The sequence below is a fragment of the Somniosus microcephalus genome, chromosome 6, assembly GCF_052327205.1.
Source record: "Somniosus microcephalus isolate GS21.2 chromosome 6, FLI_Smic_1.0, whole genome shotgun sequence".
Taxonomy (NCBI): domain Eukaryota; kingdom Metazoa; phylum Chordata; class Chondrichthyes; order Squaliformes; family Somniosidae; genus Somniosus; species Somniosus microcephalus.
In genome coordinates this window covers 4,080,096-4,099,676 of record NC_140992.1, presented here as the reverse complement: position 1 = coordinate 4,099,676, position 19,581 = coordinate 4,080,096, and the positions used below count along the sequence as shown (strand labels likewise).

General features: G+C 47.6%; 1 protein-coding gene across 2 annotated transcripts in view; it reads right to left on the bottom strand.

The window, feature by feature from the left end:
• The window catches only part of LOC147115374 (claudin-16-like), a 52,508-nt gene that overhangs the window by 9,967 nt on the left and 22,960 nt on the right, over positions 1-19,581 (bottom strand). For both annotated transcript variants that reach the window (XM_085989404.1, XM_085989403.1), the window contains one exon: positions 7,665-7,856. In XM_085989404.1, coding sequence (XP_085845530.1) covers positions 7,665-7,856 — 192 coding nt within the window. The remainder of the gene's footprint in view (positions 1-7,664; positions 7,857-19,581) is intronic.

Sequence of the window (19,581 nt, the reverse complement as noted above, 5' to 3'; positions counted from 1 at the left end):
TTTTTCCCCCTACCCCGCTTTCGATAAGTTTCAGGAATAAACCGTCATGCCAGATGGAGTCGAAAGCCTTCTGGAAATCTATAAAGCATGCGTAGATTTTGCTTTTGTTATTGTGAACGTGTTTGTCAATTAGGGTCTGTAGGGTTAAGATATGATCTGATGGTCTATAGTTTGGCAGGAATCCAATTTGGCTTTTACTCAAGACATTGTGCTCCTCAAGGAAGTTTATAAGTCTTTTGTTTATGATGCTACAGAATACCTTCCCTAGGTTACTGTTTACACAGATGCCTCGATAGTTGTTTGGGTCGACTTTGTCCCCACTTTTGTATATGGGCGTTATGAGTCCTTTGTTCCAGATATCAGGGAAATAACCGACACTCAGAACCAAGTTGAAGAGTTTTAGGATAGCCAGTTTCATTTTGTCGTCTGTGTGTTTAATCATCTCGTTTAGTATGCCGTCTGTCCCGCAAGCTTTTCCTGGTTGCAGGTCCTTGAGTTTTTCAAAAAGTTCTTTTTCTGTTATTATGGAGTCTAGCGGGTTTTGGTTATCTTTTATGGCCATTTCTAGCTTTTCCAGTTTTTTGCATATTTGGTGTTGCTCTGGCCTTAGTGTGTTTTTCTGGTATAATTTTTCAAAGTGGTTTACCCATGTGTCCCCATTTTGAATGGCCAATTCGTCGTGTTGTTTTTTGTGTAGTGTATTCAAGTTGTCCCAGAAACAATTGGAATCAATGGATTCCTCCATGGAGCTGAGTGTATTCTTAATATATTGCTCTTTTTTGGTTCTGAGTGTGTTTCTGTATTGTGTTAGTGTCTGACAATAAGTAAGGCGTAATTCCTCGTTTTCTGGATGTCTGTGTTTTTGGTTTGATATTTTTCTAAGTTTTTTCCTCATGTTATGGCAATCTGGGTCAAACCATTTTTCATAGTTTTTTGTTTTGGGTTTGTTCTTGCGGGCTTTCAAGTTTGCACTTGTTGCCAAATTATCAAAAATATTGTTTAGGTTATTTACTGCCCGGTTTACGCCTTCTTTATTGTGAGTGTATATGTTATCCAGAAAGGTGTCCAAGAGAGCTTGAGTTGATGCATTGCTAATTGTTTTCTGATATTTTTCCGTGTCGTTTTTGGCCCATCTGTACGATTTTTTGGTGTTGTACAGTTTACTGGGTTGTGTTTCTATGTTGTTTGTTTCTGTCTTTTTGAGATACATAGTAATTTGACTGTGATCTGACAGTGTTGTTTGTGGTTTGACTGTGAATGCTCTGAAAGAGGATGGGTCCAAATCTGTAATCATATAGTCTACTGTGCTGCAGCCAAGAGGTGAGCAATAGGTCGATCTTCCTAGGAGGTCTCCTATGAACCTACCATTGACAATGTACAGACCCAGGTTTCGACAGAGCTGTAGTAGCTGTTTTCCGTTGGTATTTGTCTGCTTGTCGCAGTTATGCCTGTATGGAAGGGAAGGGATGTCAAAGTGGTTATTCCCGAATACGTAATTGTTTCCCTGATTATTGGTGAAGTCTGGTTCTTCGCCCGTTCTTGAATTGAGGTCCCCACAGATCAACACGTTCCCCTGGGCCTGGTATTGGATAATTTCCCCCTCCATGTTGGAGAAGGTGTCCTCTTTAAAGTACGGGGAATCCATTGGAAGGATATAAAGTGCGCAAATGTAAACATCTTGGGTGTTTGAGATAATCTCCCTCTCAATTTTGAGCCACATGTGGTTTTCGCCCTTTTTTATAAATTTGATGTAATTCTTAAGTTCTGTTTTAAACCAGATCAGTATGCCTCCAGAGTCTCTGCCTTGGGTTATACTTGGTAATTTATTGGAGGGGACCACCAGCTCAGTGTACCCTTGGGGACAGCCAGTGTGTCCTTTTCCTTTATACCAAGTTTCCTGTAAAATGATAATATCTAGATCTTTAGTTTCATCTATGAACTCTGGGGTCCTACTCTTCACGTCTAGCACCGAAGAGCGTAGACCTTGGATATTCCAGGTCGAAATATATAAGGATTTCATGTTAAGTTTGATCTTTTACTATGATAGGTTAAAGAGTGGTACGTGTTTGTCGTGTCTAAGTGTGGGGAAAAAAGATCATCTCAGTTGTCCATAAAAGTTAATACAATTTGGTTACAGTTCTTTCTATTAATTAGTCCTTGATCCATAAGGCGGAAGTAGATGCTGCTGCACATCTGCTTATTGTCTCTTAATGGATTGTCTCTGTCTGAGGTATTGCGTACGTCCTGTGCATCTCTCCCTCTGTCTGGCTGGGAGCAGTCCTGTTCCCCTGTGGGACAGGAGTGGTGCAGGTCTGATATTGTTATTTTGCATGGGGATCCTCTCTGGTCTCGGTTGGTGTGGTGGTGGTCTTTGTAGTGGTCCTGATATGTACCCCGCTGATCTCTGGTGGTCGGGGGGGGGTCCTCTTGGAGTCTGGGTATGGACCCGGTTAAAAGCGATGTCCTTCAGGGCTTTAGCAAAGATCGATATTCTTTTCCTTTGGATGTGGACGTGGTCGTAAAGACATTCCTCATCGAGGGTGGGGTGTTGGGCCAGGTGCACATTGTGTTTTGATTCGCAGTCTCTTGCTATGCTGGCATTTATTTCATGAATTGTGTTGTTGTTGAAGTCTGTTCTCGGCAATATTGTGGAAACAGTGATTCTAGTGTTTGGAAATGTACTGCTTGCCTTCCTAATCACTGCTCTGAGCGATGTTGCTACCTCTTTCTGTTGGGCCTTTAGGTCATTTGTGCCCGTGTGTATTATTATGTGTTGGGGGGAGCCTAATCGGGCTTTGGTCAGCCATCCCACGGCTCTGTCTGTTGTTGGGCACCAGATCTTTTCTACTTTACTTCTAGGGAAGAGCTTTTTCTCCCATAGAAATTTCCCATTTGAGTCTATGAGTATTACGATGTCAGCCTTGTTTGTGTTTACTGTCTGGTGGCTTTCGCCTGGACTCATAGTGTGTGTGTTGGGCTGGGGTGTCTGGTGTGTGCGTTCCTCTTGTGAGCGGCTCGCTTGTGGTTCCACGGTGGTGGGGGAAGATTGAGATTCAGTATGCTGGTCGGTCTGTGTGGCACCCCTTGTATTGTGAGTCTGCTGCTTTTGTTCCGTGTGGGAGTGCAGCCGTTCCGTCCGGCTCTGTCTTGTCTTATCTCTAGCCTCTGGTTGCTGGTCTAATGATGTTATCTCTCCTCTATGGCTCTCTTCTTTTTCCTGCAGCTCTTTCACCCGATTCCCAAGTAGATTCACCTGGTTCTCAAGTAGATTCAGCTCTCTCTTGTGTCTCTCCCTCTCTTGCTTTTGTTCGTGAATCATTTTAAGGAACTCCTCTCTAAGTTTACCATCTCTATCTCTATTGATTAAATTTATCTTTTAGTTGTACCTGGCTGTGTCTCTCTCTGTCTCTCTCTCTGTCTCTCTCCCCCTCTGTCTCTTTCTGGCTCTCTCCCTCTGTCTCTGTCTCTCTCTCCCTCTGTCTCTCTCTCTCCCTCTGTCTCTCCCTCTGTCTCTCTCTCTCCCTCTGTCTCTCCCTCTGTCTCTCTCTCTCCCTCTGTCTCTCTCTCCCTCTCTCTGTCAATTCAATTTTCAATTCAATTCAATTCAATTCAATTCAAATGCTTTATTGGCATGAAGTTTACAGGGAACCATATTGCCAAAGCTTACATAAACAAAAAGTACAGTTTTCCAACATTCTGTAGGTGTCAAACAATTTTGACCTTCGTTGGGTACATACAATATTAGTTTAAACAATATTAATTTAAACAGTCGTTGAACATCGTTGGGTACATTCAGTATTAATTTAAACAGTCCTCAGGTTGTGACATGTTGTTACATATTTGGCACCAAGGTATGGTCTGTCTCCTTCTCCCAGGACTAATCTTAATTTTGGACAGGTCATCCAATTCTTTGAAATCTGGGGTTGTTTGGCTGAGCTTGTCAAATAATATGTTTCTTGTTGTGTTGAATTTTTCGCATTTTAGGAGGAAATGCATCTCTGTCTCAACCTCGCTGGCCAGACATTGATCACATATTCTATTCTCTCTAGGCTGCCAGGATTTCTTGTATCTTCCTTTTTCAATTGCCAGTTGGTGGTTGCTTAGTCTGTACCTGGTGAGGGTCTGTCTCTGTTTTGTGTCTCTGATGGTCGAGAGATAGTCTGCCAGTTTGTATTCTCTTTTTAGGGCCCGGTAACATTCTAATCTGCTTTGGCTTTTGGTTATTTTGTTCCAATGTTCCAGGTAGGTTTCTTTGCATTGTTTAATGATTTGGTTCACTCGGATTGGTGTTTGGACGGCAGTGTTGGTCTGGGACTGGTCAGGGTCCGGCTGAGTAGGAGTACTTAGTTTCAGTAGCAGCTGACTCAGGGGACTCTTTTCTGGGTTTAGCTCTTGGGTCTGGAAGGCTTTAAAATGAAGGGTGTCTGGGGAGCTAGATTTGAGGTGATTTAGGAAGTTTAGTGCTCGTTTTTGGATGTTTATTATCAGTGGGTATCTGCCTAGTTCGGCTCTGCATGCATTTGTTGGTGTTTTCCTTTGGGTGCGAAGGATGCTTCGGCAAAATTCTGCATGTAGGGCTTCTATTGTGTGTTTTTCCCATTTAGTGTAGCTATGGTGATTGAGCGGGCCCCATACTTCACTACCGTACAGCGCAATGGGTCTCGCTCTCTGTCTCTCTCTCTCTCCCTCTGTCTCTCTCTCTCTCTCCCTCTCTCTCTCTCTCTCCCTCTGTCTCTCTCTCTCTCTCCCTCTGTCTCCCTCTCTGTGGCTCTCTCTGTCTCGCTCTCTCTCTGTCTCTCTTTCTGTCTCTCTCCCTCTGTCTCTCTGTCTGTCTCTCTCTCTCTGTCTGTCTCTCTCTCTCTCTTTGTCTCTTTCTCTCCCTCTGTCTCTCTTTCTGTCTGTGGCCCCCTGTTCCCGTCTGTCTCTCTCTCTCCCTCTGTCTCTCTCTCTCTGTCTCTCTCTCTGTCTCTCTCCCTCTGTCTCTCTCTCTCTCTCTGTCTCTCTCTCTGTCTCTCTCTCTGTCTCGCTCTCTCAATTCAATTCAATTCAATTCAAATGCTTTATTGGCATGAAAGTTTACAGGGAACCATGTTGCCAAAGCTTCCATAACAAAAAGTACAGGTTTCCAACATTCTGTAGGTGTCAAACGTTTTTGACCCTCGTTGGGTACAGACAGTATTAATTTAAACAGTCGTTGGGTACATTCGGTATTGATTTAAACATTTTTAGCGTATATAGTCACTCAATGTTCCTCAGGTTGTGACATGTTGTTACATATTGGGCACCAAGATTACGATATCTTGTACCAGCCTGGTAAACTCAACGACCCCCCAGATGCTCTATCACAAAGTACATGCGCCAACGCGCAAGTTGATAGACTGCGGACCCTCCACAACGACCTCTGCCACCCCGGGGTCACCAGACTTTACCACTTCATTAAGGCCCGCAACCTGCCCTACTCCATCGAGGAGGTCAGGACCATGACCAGGAACTGCCAAACCTGTGCCGAATGCAAACCGCATTTCTATAGGCCGGATAGAGCAAGCCTGATCAAGGCCACCCGCCCCTTCGAGCGCCTGAGCATCAATTTTAAGGGGCCCCTCCCGTCCTCTGACCGTAATGTGTACTTCCTCAACATTATTGACGAGTACTCCCGTTTCCCCTTTGCCATCCCCTGCCCAGACATGACCAGTACCACGGTCATCAAATGCCTGAACGACCTCTTCGCCTTGTTCGGGTTCCCGAACTATATACATAGCGACCGGGGCTCATCCTTCATGAGCGAGGAACTTCGCCAGTTCCTGCTCGCGAGAGGTATTGCTGCGAGCAGGACCACCAGCTACAACCCCCGGGGGAACGGCCAGGTGGAAAGAGAAAACGCGACAGTTTGGAAGGCTGTCCTCTTAGCCCTAAAGCCTAAGGGCCTCCCAACCTCTCGCTGGCAGGAAGTCCTCCCGGCAGCGCTCCACTCCATCCGGTCACTGCTTTGCACTGCCATTAACGCCACCCCCCATGAACAAATGTTCGTTTTCCCCAGGAAGTCGACTACGGGAACCTCGCTACCAACATGGCTGACTTCTCCGGGGCCCGTCCTGCTGCGAAAGCACGTGAGGGCCCATAAAACGGACCCCCTGGTCTCTTTCTGTCTCTCTCCCTCTCTCTCTGTCTCTCTCCCTCTCTCTCTCTGTCTCTCTCTCTCTCTCTCTGTCTCTCTCTCTCTCTCTGTCTCTCTCTCTCTCCCTCTCTCTGTCTCTCTCTCTCTCCCTCTGTCTCTCTCTGTCTTTCTCTCCCTCTCTCTCTCCATCTCTCTCTCTTTGTCTCTCTCTCTCCCTCTGTCTCTCTTTCTGTCTGTGGCCCCATGTTCCCGTCTCTCTCTCTCTCTCTCTGCCCCTCTGTCTCTCTCTCTCTCTCTCTCTGTCTCTCTCTCTCTCTGTCTCTCTGTCTCTCTCTGTGTGTCTCTCTCTCTCTCTGTGTCTCTCTCTCCATCTCTCTCTCTCTCTCTCTCTCTGTCTCTCTCTCTCTCTGTCTCTCTCTCTCTCTCTGTCTCTGTCTTTCTCTCCCTCTCTCTCCCTCTCTCTCTCTCGCTCTCTCTCCCTCTTTGTCTCTCTCTCTCCCTCTGTCTCTCTTTCTGTCTGTGGCCCCCTGTTCCCATCTCTCTCTCTTTCTCTGCCCCCCTCATTAATGAACACTGTCCCCAATAGCTCAGCGGGTGTGAGTGCTACTCGGTGATGTCCTGAGCCTCACAGCCCAGGAAGGCTCCTAATCTCTGGTCTGTGCTGCGTTCGCTTGGATGGTGATGGGGAATTGCATTCTAAAAACGTTTTTTCTTGGGATGTGGGTGATGCTGGTATGGCTGCATTTATTGTCCACCCATAGTTGGACTCGAGGACATTAATAATGTGCTGAAGGTCCTCCCACAAGGCTGACTGTGTCCTAGCGGTTAGTTACAATGTAGTGTCTCGCTCAGTCATTTCAGAAGCGGTTAAGAGTCAACCACATTGCTGTGGGTCTGGAGTCACATACCGGCCAGACCGGGTAAGGACAGCAGATTTCCTTCCCTGAAGGACAGTAGTGAACCAGATGGGTTTTTACAACAATCCGATAGTTTCATGGTCACCATTACTGATACTAGCTTTAAATTCCAGATTTATTTAATTAACTGAATTTAAATTCCCCAGCTGCCGTGGTGAGATTTGAGCTCCGGATTATTAGACCAGTAATATGACCACTATGTTACCGTACCCCACACATTTGAACATGAGCTCTGGGTTAGAGCCCCAAACCAGAGTCATACGTCTAACCTGGGCGTGCTCCTGAGCTTCACTGGAGAAGAAACAGCCTCTTGTGATCACCATTCAGCGACTGTTACTGGAACATGACCGCCGTCCTTTGGACTGAGCCCAGAATATTGGGCTCGGCTGTGAAGCTATTCCCATGGTCGAAATTAAAAAAAAATTCGTTCCTGGGATATGAGCGTCGCTGGCAAGGCCAGCATTTATTGCCCACCCTAGTTGCCCCCGAGAAGGTGGTGGCGGTGAGTCTTCTCCTTGAACCGCTGCAGTCCGTCTGATGAAGGTACTGCCACAGTGGAGAATGGGCGAGGTGCGGGAAGTTGGCGTCATGCGTCTCGGCAAGAGTCAGGAAGACAATGGACAGGATCCTACCTTTAAAAGGATAGAGGCAGCAGGTGAGCATCGACCCGGAGAGGAAACAGCCCATCGATCCAGCCATGCCCAGCCAGCAGGACCAGCCCCACTGATACTGCACTCCGAGGAAGACGTTCTGAATGACCAAGGTGGATCGCTCCACATACACGTCGACAGCATACCAAACCGAGCCAACCATCCCGGGAATCCCTGCGGGGTTTAATACAAGGTTAATGTGTCATTATCTGAGATCTATCCAATCTTAGCCATTCATTCTCGGGGTGTGGTCGCCAGTGACAAGGCTGCCATTTATTGACCATCGCGCATCCTCGATTCCCATCACTCCACTGCTGCCTGGGCCCCAAGCTCCTGTATTCCCTCCCTGAACCTCTCCGCCTCTCTCTCTCCCCTCCTTTAAGTTGCTCCTTAAAACCTTCCACTGACCAAGCTTTTGGTCGCCTGTGCTAATATCTCATGTGGCTCAGTGGCAAATTTTGTCTGATAATCGCTCCTGTGAAGCGCCTTGGGACGTTTTACTACTTTAAAGGCGCTATATAAATGCAAGTTATTGTTGCATCTGTAGTTGCCTTGAGAAGGTGGTGCTGGGCCGCCTTCTGGAACCGCTGGCATCAGGTTTGATGCAACTAAAAGGTCTTTACAAAGGGCAGTTAAGAGTCAACCATGTTGGTGTGGGACTGGCGTCACACACAGGCCCAGACCGGGTAAGGTCGGCAGGTTTCCTTCCCTAAAGGACTTTAGTGAATCAGATGGATTTTTATGACAATCCGACAGCTTCATGGAACTCACGTACTTTGGATTATTAGTGCAGTTGAATCACATCTTCTCGATCTCTTGGGTGAACTACCAAGAGTGGCTGGTGCTCGTGAGCCCCTCGCTTGGCAAGACTCAGGCCCTTCAGGAGACCAGAGGACACAGAGGGAGACACTTGAGAGGCTGGTCCCTTTGGAGCTGAAACAGGTGATACAGAGCAGTGAGCACTGCCGGGTTGTCTTGCGTGTGTCAGCTGTGGCTTAGTGGGCAGCACTCTCTAGGTGGGAGGGGCTAGGAGTGAGCCAGGTGTGACTGGTTGCCTAATTGCAGCTGGGTGTTGGAGGAAGTTTTGTAATTTTGGGGTGTTGTTTTCAGGCTTTAGGGCCTTTTTGGCCCACAAAAAACAGCCAGATGGCTGCTGAGGGGTCCGGAGTGCCGGGCCCCTCAGAGGACAATATTCCCGAGAGGAATTTTATTAGGGAAGAAACTGTGGTGGGAAGGGGAAAAAAAAAGGCCCAAAGATTTGGGCCGGGACCTCAGGAGGTTTGGTAAAGAAAATACGGTGGTGGTGCAGTGTGAAGATAAGAAGATTCGAGCCTGGAATATAATCCAGGCGGTTCATGAGGACTGTGGTGAGGGAAGCTGTTTTGCCTGCCGACCAAAACCAAATGTGGGATTTGAGGTGACGGTCAGTGGCCGTGAGGAGGTGGAAAAACTGCTGCTCAGTCTGAAAGTTGGGGAGAAATTTTTGGAGGTGACTCTGCTATATTCAGAGGAGGTGGTGGTTTCATTTTTGAACTTGCCTGTGTACATCGAGGACAAAGTGCTGAGCAAAAAGTTGGAGCCGTGGGACATTAAAATCTGTTCCGAAATAAAGAGGAGGTACTATCCGGGAACACGGGTAGCAGACGGAACCCGGTATGTAAAGGTGCGGTTCCCAGAGGGGGTGAGGTCTTTGCCTTACAGTATGAAGTTCGAGACACTGGAAGGAGTACAATACTTTCGTGTGCTGCACGATAACCAAGTAAAGGTGTGTTACTATTGTCTGGGACATGACCATCTCGTGAGAAACTGTCCTGATTTGTATTGTTACAATTGCGGTGAGTCGGGACATATCGTGTGGAGCTGCAAGGCGGAGAGCTGTGGGGTGTGTCGTAAAGGCCCCGCCCGCTGTGAGTGTGTGGCAGAAGGGAGCGAAATGAGTGATGAGGAGATGGGAGAAGGAGCAGGAGAGGAGTGTGGAATGGCTGGAGGTGTGGTGCAGTCGGAGGACACAGCCGGTAAAATGAAGGAAAAAGGAGCACAGGAAGAGGCAGAAGTTGGCGGAGCGGAGATCGAGATGGAGATGGCGGAAAACACGGCGAGTGCTATGGAGGGGAACAAAGACAGCAGTGGGCAGCAAGGGTCGAGTGCAGACTCGAGCCTTAGTGCAGTTCAGCTCCCCCTGGGGAGTCTGGTGTCTGCGGGGGGAGAGGAGGCAGGAGCGGGGTGTGTGGTAGAAGTGAGTGCTCCGGGGAAAGGCGGGGAGTCGGATATTTTGGTGAGCGGGAGGGGGCAGGGCAGGGAGAGGGTGCAAGAGGCAGGAGCCTTAAAGGGACAGCAGAATGGGATCGGCAAGATAGAGACGTCAGAAGGGAACAATTTAGGTGTGCCATTGTCCCATGGAGTGAGGAAACAAGGTGCAAGGGTCAGAGGTAGAGACATGGTCGAAGGGGGCGGCACAGTGGGAGAAACTGCGATAGCAGGAAGACTCTCACTGGGAGATGAAGTATCTGACGGGGAGCAGGATTATGTATCTGACGGGGAGCAGGCACAGGGGGTTGCAGCAGAGCTTGAGCGTGAGGAATTAGAGGGGGACAGAGACATGGAAGTCGGGGATGGGGTGGCATCATGTGGAAAGGGAAAGGTTAGTGAGGGGCAGAAGGAGGGAGAAAGGGCAGCTCCTGGGCCCAAAGTTAAGGGAAGGAAGAGGCTGAAACAGCAGGGAGGGGTCAAACAGGAGGTGAAAAAGAGCCGGAGGCTGTAGGAAAAAGCAACAGCTGGCTGAAAAGTTGAGAAGGAGCATGAGAGGAGGGAAGAGCCAGAGATTAAATGATGGGGAGATTATCAGGCATACTTCCCTTCTTTGGAGCCATGATTACATTGGTCTCGATCAATGTGAACGGACTGAGGGGTGAGAAGAAATTGCAGCAGTTGTTGCAGGGTTTTAAAGGCACGGACTTGTTGTGTCTGCAAGAAACCTTTTGGGATGAGGATATTCTAGAAAGAGTTCAGAAGGTTTGGAAGGGAGAGGTGTTTGCAAGTTGTGCAAACAATAACTGTAGAGGGGTGGCTGTTTTGGTGAGTCCGTCCATAGAAGAGAATGTTGCCTTGGTGGACAAGGACACTGAGGGGAGATTTTTACGGCTAAGGGTAAAATTGGAGGGATTTAATTGTGATCTTTTTAATATCTATGCACCGAACGACCATTGCAAGCATCGTGAGTTTTTTCGGGGGTTATTCACTGAAGTGGCAGAGGTGGAAAATCCTTGTATAGTGGGGGATTTTAATGTATTTTTATCTTGGATGGACATTTCAGCCCAGATGACCTTTAAAGAGGATAACTCCAGAGGGATGATTATAAAAATGATGGCAAATTTAAATTTGAGAGACTTATGGAGGGACCGGAACCCCATAAAAAGGGAGTTCTCCAGAGCAGGTTGGGTGGGTGATGTTTTAAAACAAAGCCGAATAGATTTTGTGTTAATGCGGGAAGGGTTAAGTTCGGAGGTGATGGAGATTTATTATAAAAAAGTATTTTTTAGTGATCACTCGGCTTTGGTTCTTAGAATTAGGAACAGCAGAGTTAAGATCGGTTCAGGGGTGTGGATTTTAAACAATCAATACCTGAAGGAAAGTGCTTATAAAGAAGGGATTATAAATATAATAAAGAATGCTCAGAAGGAACTTTTGTTCTTGAAAGAAAGAAGAGTTTGGTGGGACAATTTCAAATATGAGGTAAAAGTTTTTTCGGTACGTTATGGGAAAAAGAGGGCGGCAGCTAACCGGCATCGAGAAGAGAATATAAACAAAAGGTTTATGGATGTCTGTAAAGCAGTTGACGGAGGGGATAAGGGAGCTGAGACTAAGTTCCGGGTGCTAAAGGAAGAGTGGGAATTATTGCAAGCTGAAAAATGCAAGGGGCCATTCTCCGTGCAAAGGCTAGAGATGCATTGGAGGGTGAAAGATGCACTAGATATTTTCTAGAGCAAGAGAAGCTGCGACAGAAATTATCGTTAATTGAGGAGTTGAAGGTTGGGGAGAAGATCATTCATGAAAGTGAGGAGATTTTGGAGGCAGCTAGCAGCTTTTATCAAGAGCTATATACAAAAGAAGACATTTCCAATTTGGAGATGGAGAAGGTTACTGCTTTTATTGAAAAGGTTTAAAGGAGGATGAGAGAAGTGTAGTGTATGTACTTTGCAGAAGGAACTATATTCTGCAGCCCCTGTATACTGCAGTACCAGTAGTGGCCACCCCTGTATATAAGCCTGTGTAGTAACTTTGCATAGTTAGTTCCAGTTTGTCTCCACTCAGTAAAGACCTGTTATAACCAACTCCTGCAGTCCGTGTCTCAATTACACACGGACATAATACTGGCGACGAGCAGATCCGAACTTACCTACAGTCTGCACCACCTCATGGGGATCCATCCCTGAAGCGAAGTTGTCAGAGGTCGAGGCCAGAAGGAAGAAAAAAAAATAAAACAATCAGAAGAAACGGGCGTCGACTGTGGGCAACCGCCTCTGATTCATCGGAGTGAAAGATTTGCAGGAGAGGCTGTCGAGAGCGGGGCTTGGTTATCCTGTCGATGGTGTTCCAGCTAATTGGGCTGGTGGCAGGTAGTACACTGATCCTTCCTGGGCTGTGGCAGGCTAGAGCTCGATCGGGTGGCTTTTCAACGGAGCCGAGCAGCGTTGTCGGGAAGAGGAGAGGGAGAGAGGGTGGAGCACACAGGGCGCGGCCGGTGCTACGAAGCCGGGCAGCGTACAGACCCGAGAAGAGGGAGGAAAGCGTCCTGCAGGGTTGCTCCGACGACGGGGAAATAAAAGAAATTAGAAGCGCAGAAAGCCGGGAGGAGCTGCAGTTTGCCACGGGAACTGCGGAGAGTGGCGTTAGCAGCAGCGCGGGGGGAAGTGCACGAAGACCATAGGGCGTCGCCATCAAGGCATAAAACGTCAGCAGCAGCGCTAGCAGCAGCAGAGAAGATGGAAAGCGCGGGAGGCGCCATTTTGTTAAATCGGGGAAGAAGGCAAAGCGCGGGAGGCGCCATCTTAGATTTCCAAGATGCCGAAGACTGGCAATATCACTGCCTTCGATAATGCAATAGAAGACTGGACCACGTATGTGGAAAGAGTCGAAGTATATTGCGAGGCAAACGAAGTAGCCGATGAGAAAAAGGCATTGGTACTACTAAACTTAATGGGCGCAAGAACGTACGGCCTATTGCAGAACCTGATTACTCCAGCCAAACCGATGGCGAAGAGTTTTAACGAAATTGTTGATATCCTACAGGAACACCTAAATCCTACACCGCTGTTGATAGCAGAAAGATTTAAATTCCACAGGAGAAATCAGCATAAAGATGAGAGCAATGCTGATTACCTTACGGAACTACGCAAGCTATCAAAGCACTGCCAGTTCGGAGCAGGACTGGCAGATACCCTACGGGACAAATTTGTCTGTGGACTCCTGAGTGAAGGAACCCAGAAGAGGTTACTCTCAGTGAAAGAGCTGACGCTAGATAAGGCTTTCAGCGTGGCAGTATCGTACGAAGCAGCAGCAAGGGGAGCTGCGGAAATACAGCAAAAGCCACAGGAATACGGCACCCACGAAATGACACGGGGATTTGAAAAATGTTATCGCTGCGGCAGAACAACCATGACCAGAAGGACTGCTGGTCCAAGGACAAAATATGCAGGCAATGCGGAAAGATGGGACACATTGCACGAGTTTGCAGGTCTGGGAAGAAGACTAACGACAACAAAAAGGCTACTAAGGAACAGTACAGGAAAGTACAAAAGATGACGGACAGTAGTTCCGAAGACCAGATGAGCGATAGTGAATCCGGGAACAAGAGACTAAGCTGTCTCAAACTTCACAACGTAATTGCAAAAGAGGATCACCAAACCATTTGGGTCACCATCACGATAGCAGGGTCCCAAGTCCAAATGGAATTGGACACAGGATCAGCCCTGACCGTCATGAATCGACGAGACTACAAGCGGCTATTCTCACACACACACTTGAAAGAGACATCCATTGTCTTGAAGACGTATACGGGGCAAAAAGTATACCCCAGAGGGAAAATAAGGGTGCCTGTCGAATACAACGGCAAGGAAATACAGAAATTGTATCTGTACATACTGCAAGATGGTGGACCACCGTTATTGGGACGTGAATGGATCAGAAAGATAAGTTTAGGCTGGCACTCTATTCAGGCACTGACGGTGGCTGGTAAAAAGGATGACGACGTCACACCTGGACGATTGTCAAAAATCTTAGCTAACGCCAAAGAGGTATTTCAACAAGAACTGGGAACTCTTAAAGGCTTAACCGCCTCAATAAAAATAGAAGAGAATGCAATTCCCAAGTTTTTCAAAGCAAGACCGGTACCATATGCAATTCGCCCAGCCGTCGAGGCAGTGCTGGAGAATCTGGAGAATGCAGGCGTGTTATCTAAGGTAGACTGGAGCGAGTGGGCGACACCCATCGTTCCTGTCATGAAGAAAACGTTAAACAATAAGTCTGAGGAGCCAAGGAAGGTTCGCATCTGTGGGGACTTCAAGGTGACGGTGAACCCAGTCCTTCACACAGTACAATATCCTCTCCCGAGGATAGAAGATATTTTTGCCTCACTATCTGGTGGGAAGCGTTTTACAAAAATTGACCTAGCACAAGCATATTTACAGATGGAGGTTGAAGAATCCACTAGGATGTATCTCACGATAAACACTCACAAAGGTCTTTACCAGTATAATCGACTGGTATTCGGAGTAGCATCAGCTCCGGCGATATGGCAAAGAGCGATGGAACAAGTCCTGCAAGGGATTCCGGGGACTCAGTGTTACTTGGACGACATCCTAGTGACAGGTGAAGATGACAGTGAACACCTTGCCAACCTAGAGCAGGTGCTCACTAGACTAAGAGAACATGGGCTATGAGCCAATCGCCCCAAGTGCGAGTTTTTTAAGAAACAGATATCGTATTGTGGCCACGTGATTGATGAAGAGGGGTTACATAAGTCCCCTGACAAAATTGAAGCGGTAGTTAAGGCTCCAGCGCCTGAAAATGTGTCGCAACTGAGGTCATTCCTTGGATTGGTGAATTACTACCATAAGTTTTTGCCGAATTTGTCCACAATTCTGCACCTACTGAACGCCCTACTACAAACTGGAGTAGCATGGAAATGGAGCGATGAATGTAAGCGGGCCTTTCAGAAGAGTAAAGACCTAATCACTTCAAGAGAAGTATTGGCTCACTACAACCCATCACTACCGATAAGACTGGCGTGTGATGCGTCTCCCTACGGCATTGGAGCGGTACTGTCACATAAATTCCTTGATGGTTCAGAGAGGCCGATAGCTTTTGCGTCACGCTCGTTAACTTCAGCCCAGCGTAACTATGCCCAGATTGACAGAGAGGCCCTCAGCCTGGTGTGGGGGGTGAAGAAGTTCAATCACTACCTGCATGGTCAGAAATTTACTCTACTAACTGATCATCAACCTCTTGTCTCCATTTTCAACCCTCAGAAGGGCGTCCCGATAATGACAGCACAATGGCTACAGAGGTGGTCCCTTTTCCTAGGGGCACACCAATATGACATCGAGTACAAAGGAACTAAACAGCATGGGAATGCTGATGGATTGTCGCGCCTACCGTTGCCGACGGTGGAAGAAGCACCTGCAGTGGATCCAGTGGAGATATTCCACTCGACCATAGTCGAATGTCTACCTGTGACGAATGCAAACATAGAAAAGGAAACACGAAATGACCCGACACTCTCCTGGGTCTATGATTTAACGGTGAAGGGATGGCCAGCACATGGCGAACCATTGTTGCCAGCATTCTCGCCGAGAAGAGAACAGCTGTCAGTGTGCCGAGGAACCTTGATGTGTGGATGCAGAGTAGTAATTCCACCCAAATTGAAGGATAGAGTGCTCAATGAGCTTCATGAGGGTCATCTGGGAGGGGTAAAAATGAAGAACTTAGCCAGAGCGTTTGTGTGGTGGCCGGGAATCGATAGAGAAATCGAAGAGATGACCAAGAGCTGTACAGGATGCCAGAAGGTCCAAAACGCCCCACCACAAGCCCCTCTACATCCATGGGAGTGGCCCTCATCTCCATGGCAAAGGGTGCACATTGATTTTGCTGGTCCATTTATGGACTCGATGTTTTTAATTGCGGTGGATGCACATTCAAAGTGGCCAGAGGTAATAAAAATGTCCTCAACCACCACAGAAAAAACTATCACAGTCTTACGAACCATATTCGCCAGAAATGGGCTGCCTGAACAGATTTGCTCCGACAATGGTTTGTGTCTGAAGAGTTCCGGAGGTTCTTAAAGAACAATGGTGTTAAGCATTACACATCCGCCCCATATCATCCAGCCACCAATGGATTGGCTGAGAGGTTCGTTCAAACATTCAAGAAGGCTATCAAGGCAATGTGTAATGAAGACATACCCCTACAACACAAGGTGGATAACTTCTTGTTTGCCTACCGGAATGCAACACATGCGGTTACCAACCAAACTCCAGCCATGATGTTCTTCAATCGAAGACTACGATGCCGCTTGGATTTGGTTAAGCCAAACATCAGAAGAGATGTGGAGAACAGACAGTTTCAGAATATGAATGAAAGGCCGACCAGGAGTTTTAAGATAGGTCAACCAGTTTTGGCCCGGGACTACCACACAGAGAAATGGCAGCCAGGAACGATCTGTACACGGCAAGGACCTCTAATGTATACCGTGGACATTGGAGAGAGCATTGTAAGACGCCATGCTGACCAGATTCTAGAGTCACTGGAAAATGTCAATTCCACACCACGATCCGATACACCTGGTGATGAAACCGAAGTACCAATTGCATCTACCTCAGAATCGGGAATATTGGAAGCAGACAAACCCAACAACGACGTTGATTCCAAATCAACTCTGCCAGAAGAACCTGATACTCCAAAGAGGCGTTGTCCAGACAGAATCAGGAAGCCTCCTCAAAGACTGAACTTATAATTGCTTAACTTCAGCTAATGTATATGACAACTGTAATTGTAAATATGTTATTTAATTATTAATCGAATGTTATGTACTGTTTAGCTAAAAGGGGAGGAATTGTAGTGTATGTACTTTGCAGAAGGAACTATATTCTGCAGCCCCTGTATACTGCAGTACCAGTAGTGACCACCCCTGTATATAAGCCTGTGTAGTAACTTTGCATAGTTAGTTCCAGTTTGTCTCCACTCAGTAAAGACCTGTTCTAACCAACTCCTGCAGTCCGTGTCTCAATTATACACGGACATAATAAGAAGCATGTGTGATAAAGAAGTAGGATTAGCGGAAATAAAAATAGCAATAAGTGGAATGAAGGGGGGGAAAAGCCCAGGGTCCGATGGACTAAGTGCAGAATTTTATAAGGATTTTTCAAGATTTTAAGTCCATTGTGTAGTGTATGTAACGTTCCACCTTTAAGAGAACTATTTTAAGGGTTGCACTACTTTATCTTGGCTACTGTATACTGTAATACCGGTGTTGACCACACCGGTATATAAGTGCTGTGTAAGGAATTATTGGGCAGATTCGCCCTGACCTTCGAATAGTAAAGTCCTGTTAAAGTTACTCTTGTAGTCTGTGTATTAATTCACCATATAACCCACAGACTTTACAGTGGCGACGAGTTCGATCTTACCCTGCGGCAGCGATACATCCGAAGCAGTTAACGAGCGTCGAGAGGAGGCACCCACCCTCATCATTCTGCTGAGAGAAGACTCGAGTCTGCAGAGCAAGGAAGAAGGAAGAATTCAGACACGAAGCCTTCCATCAGCAACAGGCAGTGATCGTCCCTTCTGCCACGGTGGTGAGTGAGCCGATCAGCCACGAGAAGCAAGTCGGCCACGTTGACTGTGAGTAGGGGGAAAATTTTTTAAAAAAAGAACGGAGGAAGGGCGGTGAACTCGACCACGGTCGGGGGGGAAAGGAGCCGGACAGAAGTTGGGCCCAGAGGCGCTGAGACTGGGGCAGCGTGGGGCACGGAAGCCGCGGTGCAAGCGGGAACGCAGCCGGTGTGAGAGACCGGGCTACCAGCGGGAACGCAGCCGGTGTGAGAGACCGGGCTACAAGCGGGCTGGGAGACGCAACAGCGTCGTGAGACAGCTCGACCGCGACCGGCAAAAGGCCGGGCAGCTACCGAGGCCGCGAGGCGCTGCGGCCGGGATCGTAAGGCGCGGGAAGAAATAAAAATAAGAAACCGCGGAGAACTCAGCCGCAGCCGGGGGAGGAAAGGACCGGACTGCAAGAGGGCTGGGAGGCACGATTGGAAGCCGCTGAGGGAGAGACAGAGCCCAAGCGAACGGGAGAGACAGAGCCGAGCAAGGGAGACCGAGGAGATTCAGCCAGCGGCTGGAAATGTTCGCCGTCAACGGGTTGTCCCCAGCGCCGGTTGCCCTGCCGAGAAAAGGGAACAAGGAAAGCACTGAAGCCGGCGCGCAGGCTGCGAACCCCGAAAGCCAGCGGTCGTCGCCCGAGGGAAAAGCTTACCCCTACCGCCAGTAGGCGGAGAAGAAGACAGGAGCGGGAAACCGCCATTTTGAAAGTGGGCGGGGAAGAAGACAAGCGCGGGAAACCGCCATTTTTGGAAAAAAAAAGTTAAAGAAAAATTTCGTTGTTGTTTCTCAGGAAGATTGTGAAGATGCCTAAGCGTGGCAACATCAACGAATTCGATTCTGATGTGGAAGATTGGACCACGTATGTAGAACGCATCGAGATATATTGTAAGGTCAATAAGATAGCAAATTATGATAAAGCTCTAACCTTACTAAACTCAATGGGTGCGAAGACATATGGGTTATTGAAGCATCTTCTATCACCAGCTAAACCGGCGGATCAGTCTTTCACTAATATTGTTGCTGTCCTGAAGGATCATGTGAACCCCACACCGCTGATGTTAGCGGAACGAGCTAAATTTTACGGGAGAACGCAACTAAAGGAGGAAAGCAACGCGGAGTACCTGGTTGAACTGCGTAGGCTAGCAAAATACTGTCAGTTTGGGGTAAATCTGACAGAGGCACTGAGAGACAAGTTCGTGTGCGGGATGTCGAAGGAAGGAACACAAAAGCGACTGCTCGAAGAGAACGATCTTACACTTGATAAGGCTGTCCTTATTGCAGCATCGCACGAAGCCGCAGCGAGAGGCACGGCGGAAATGCAGCTGAAGACAGCGGTACTCAGTGTGGATCAAATGACTTCGGGTACAACGAAATGTTACCGTTGTGGGAAGACAACACACGACCAGAACCAATGCTGGTTTAAAAACCAGGAATGTAGAAAATGTGGCAACCTTGGTCACATAGCTAATGTATGCCGGTCAGGAAAGAAGACCAGCAACAATAAGTCACCGCAGAAGAAGTACAGAAAGGTACATAACGTGACTGTGAAGAGTCCAGATGAACTGAATTCGGATTCAGACCCCAACAGCAAGGAACTGGGTAGTCTGAGGATTCACAATGTGAGTAAAGAAGCTGACCGACAAACTATCTGGGTCACACTGCAGATTGCAAAAGTCCAAGTGAAGATGGAAGTGGACATCGGATCGGCGTTGACGGTCATGAATAAACAAGATTACAAAAAGTTATTCAAACATATTCCCCTACGGGATACGGAGATAGTATTGCAGACATACACGGGGCATAAAGTATACCCCATCGGAAAGATAATAGTCAAGGTGAGACACAAGGGCAAAGATCACCAAGGAATGGACTTATATGTACTACCCGAGGGAGGTCCACCACTTCTGGGACGGGAGTGGATCAGGAAAATAAAGATAGACTGGCACTCACTAAACACAATGACGGTAGATTTCGGAAAGAAAGATGTCAAACCTGAATGGTTGTCCAGAATATTGGACGA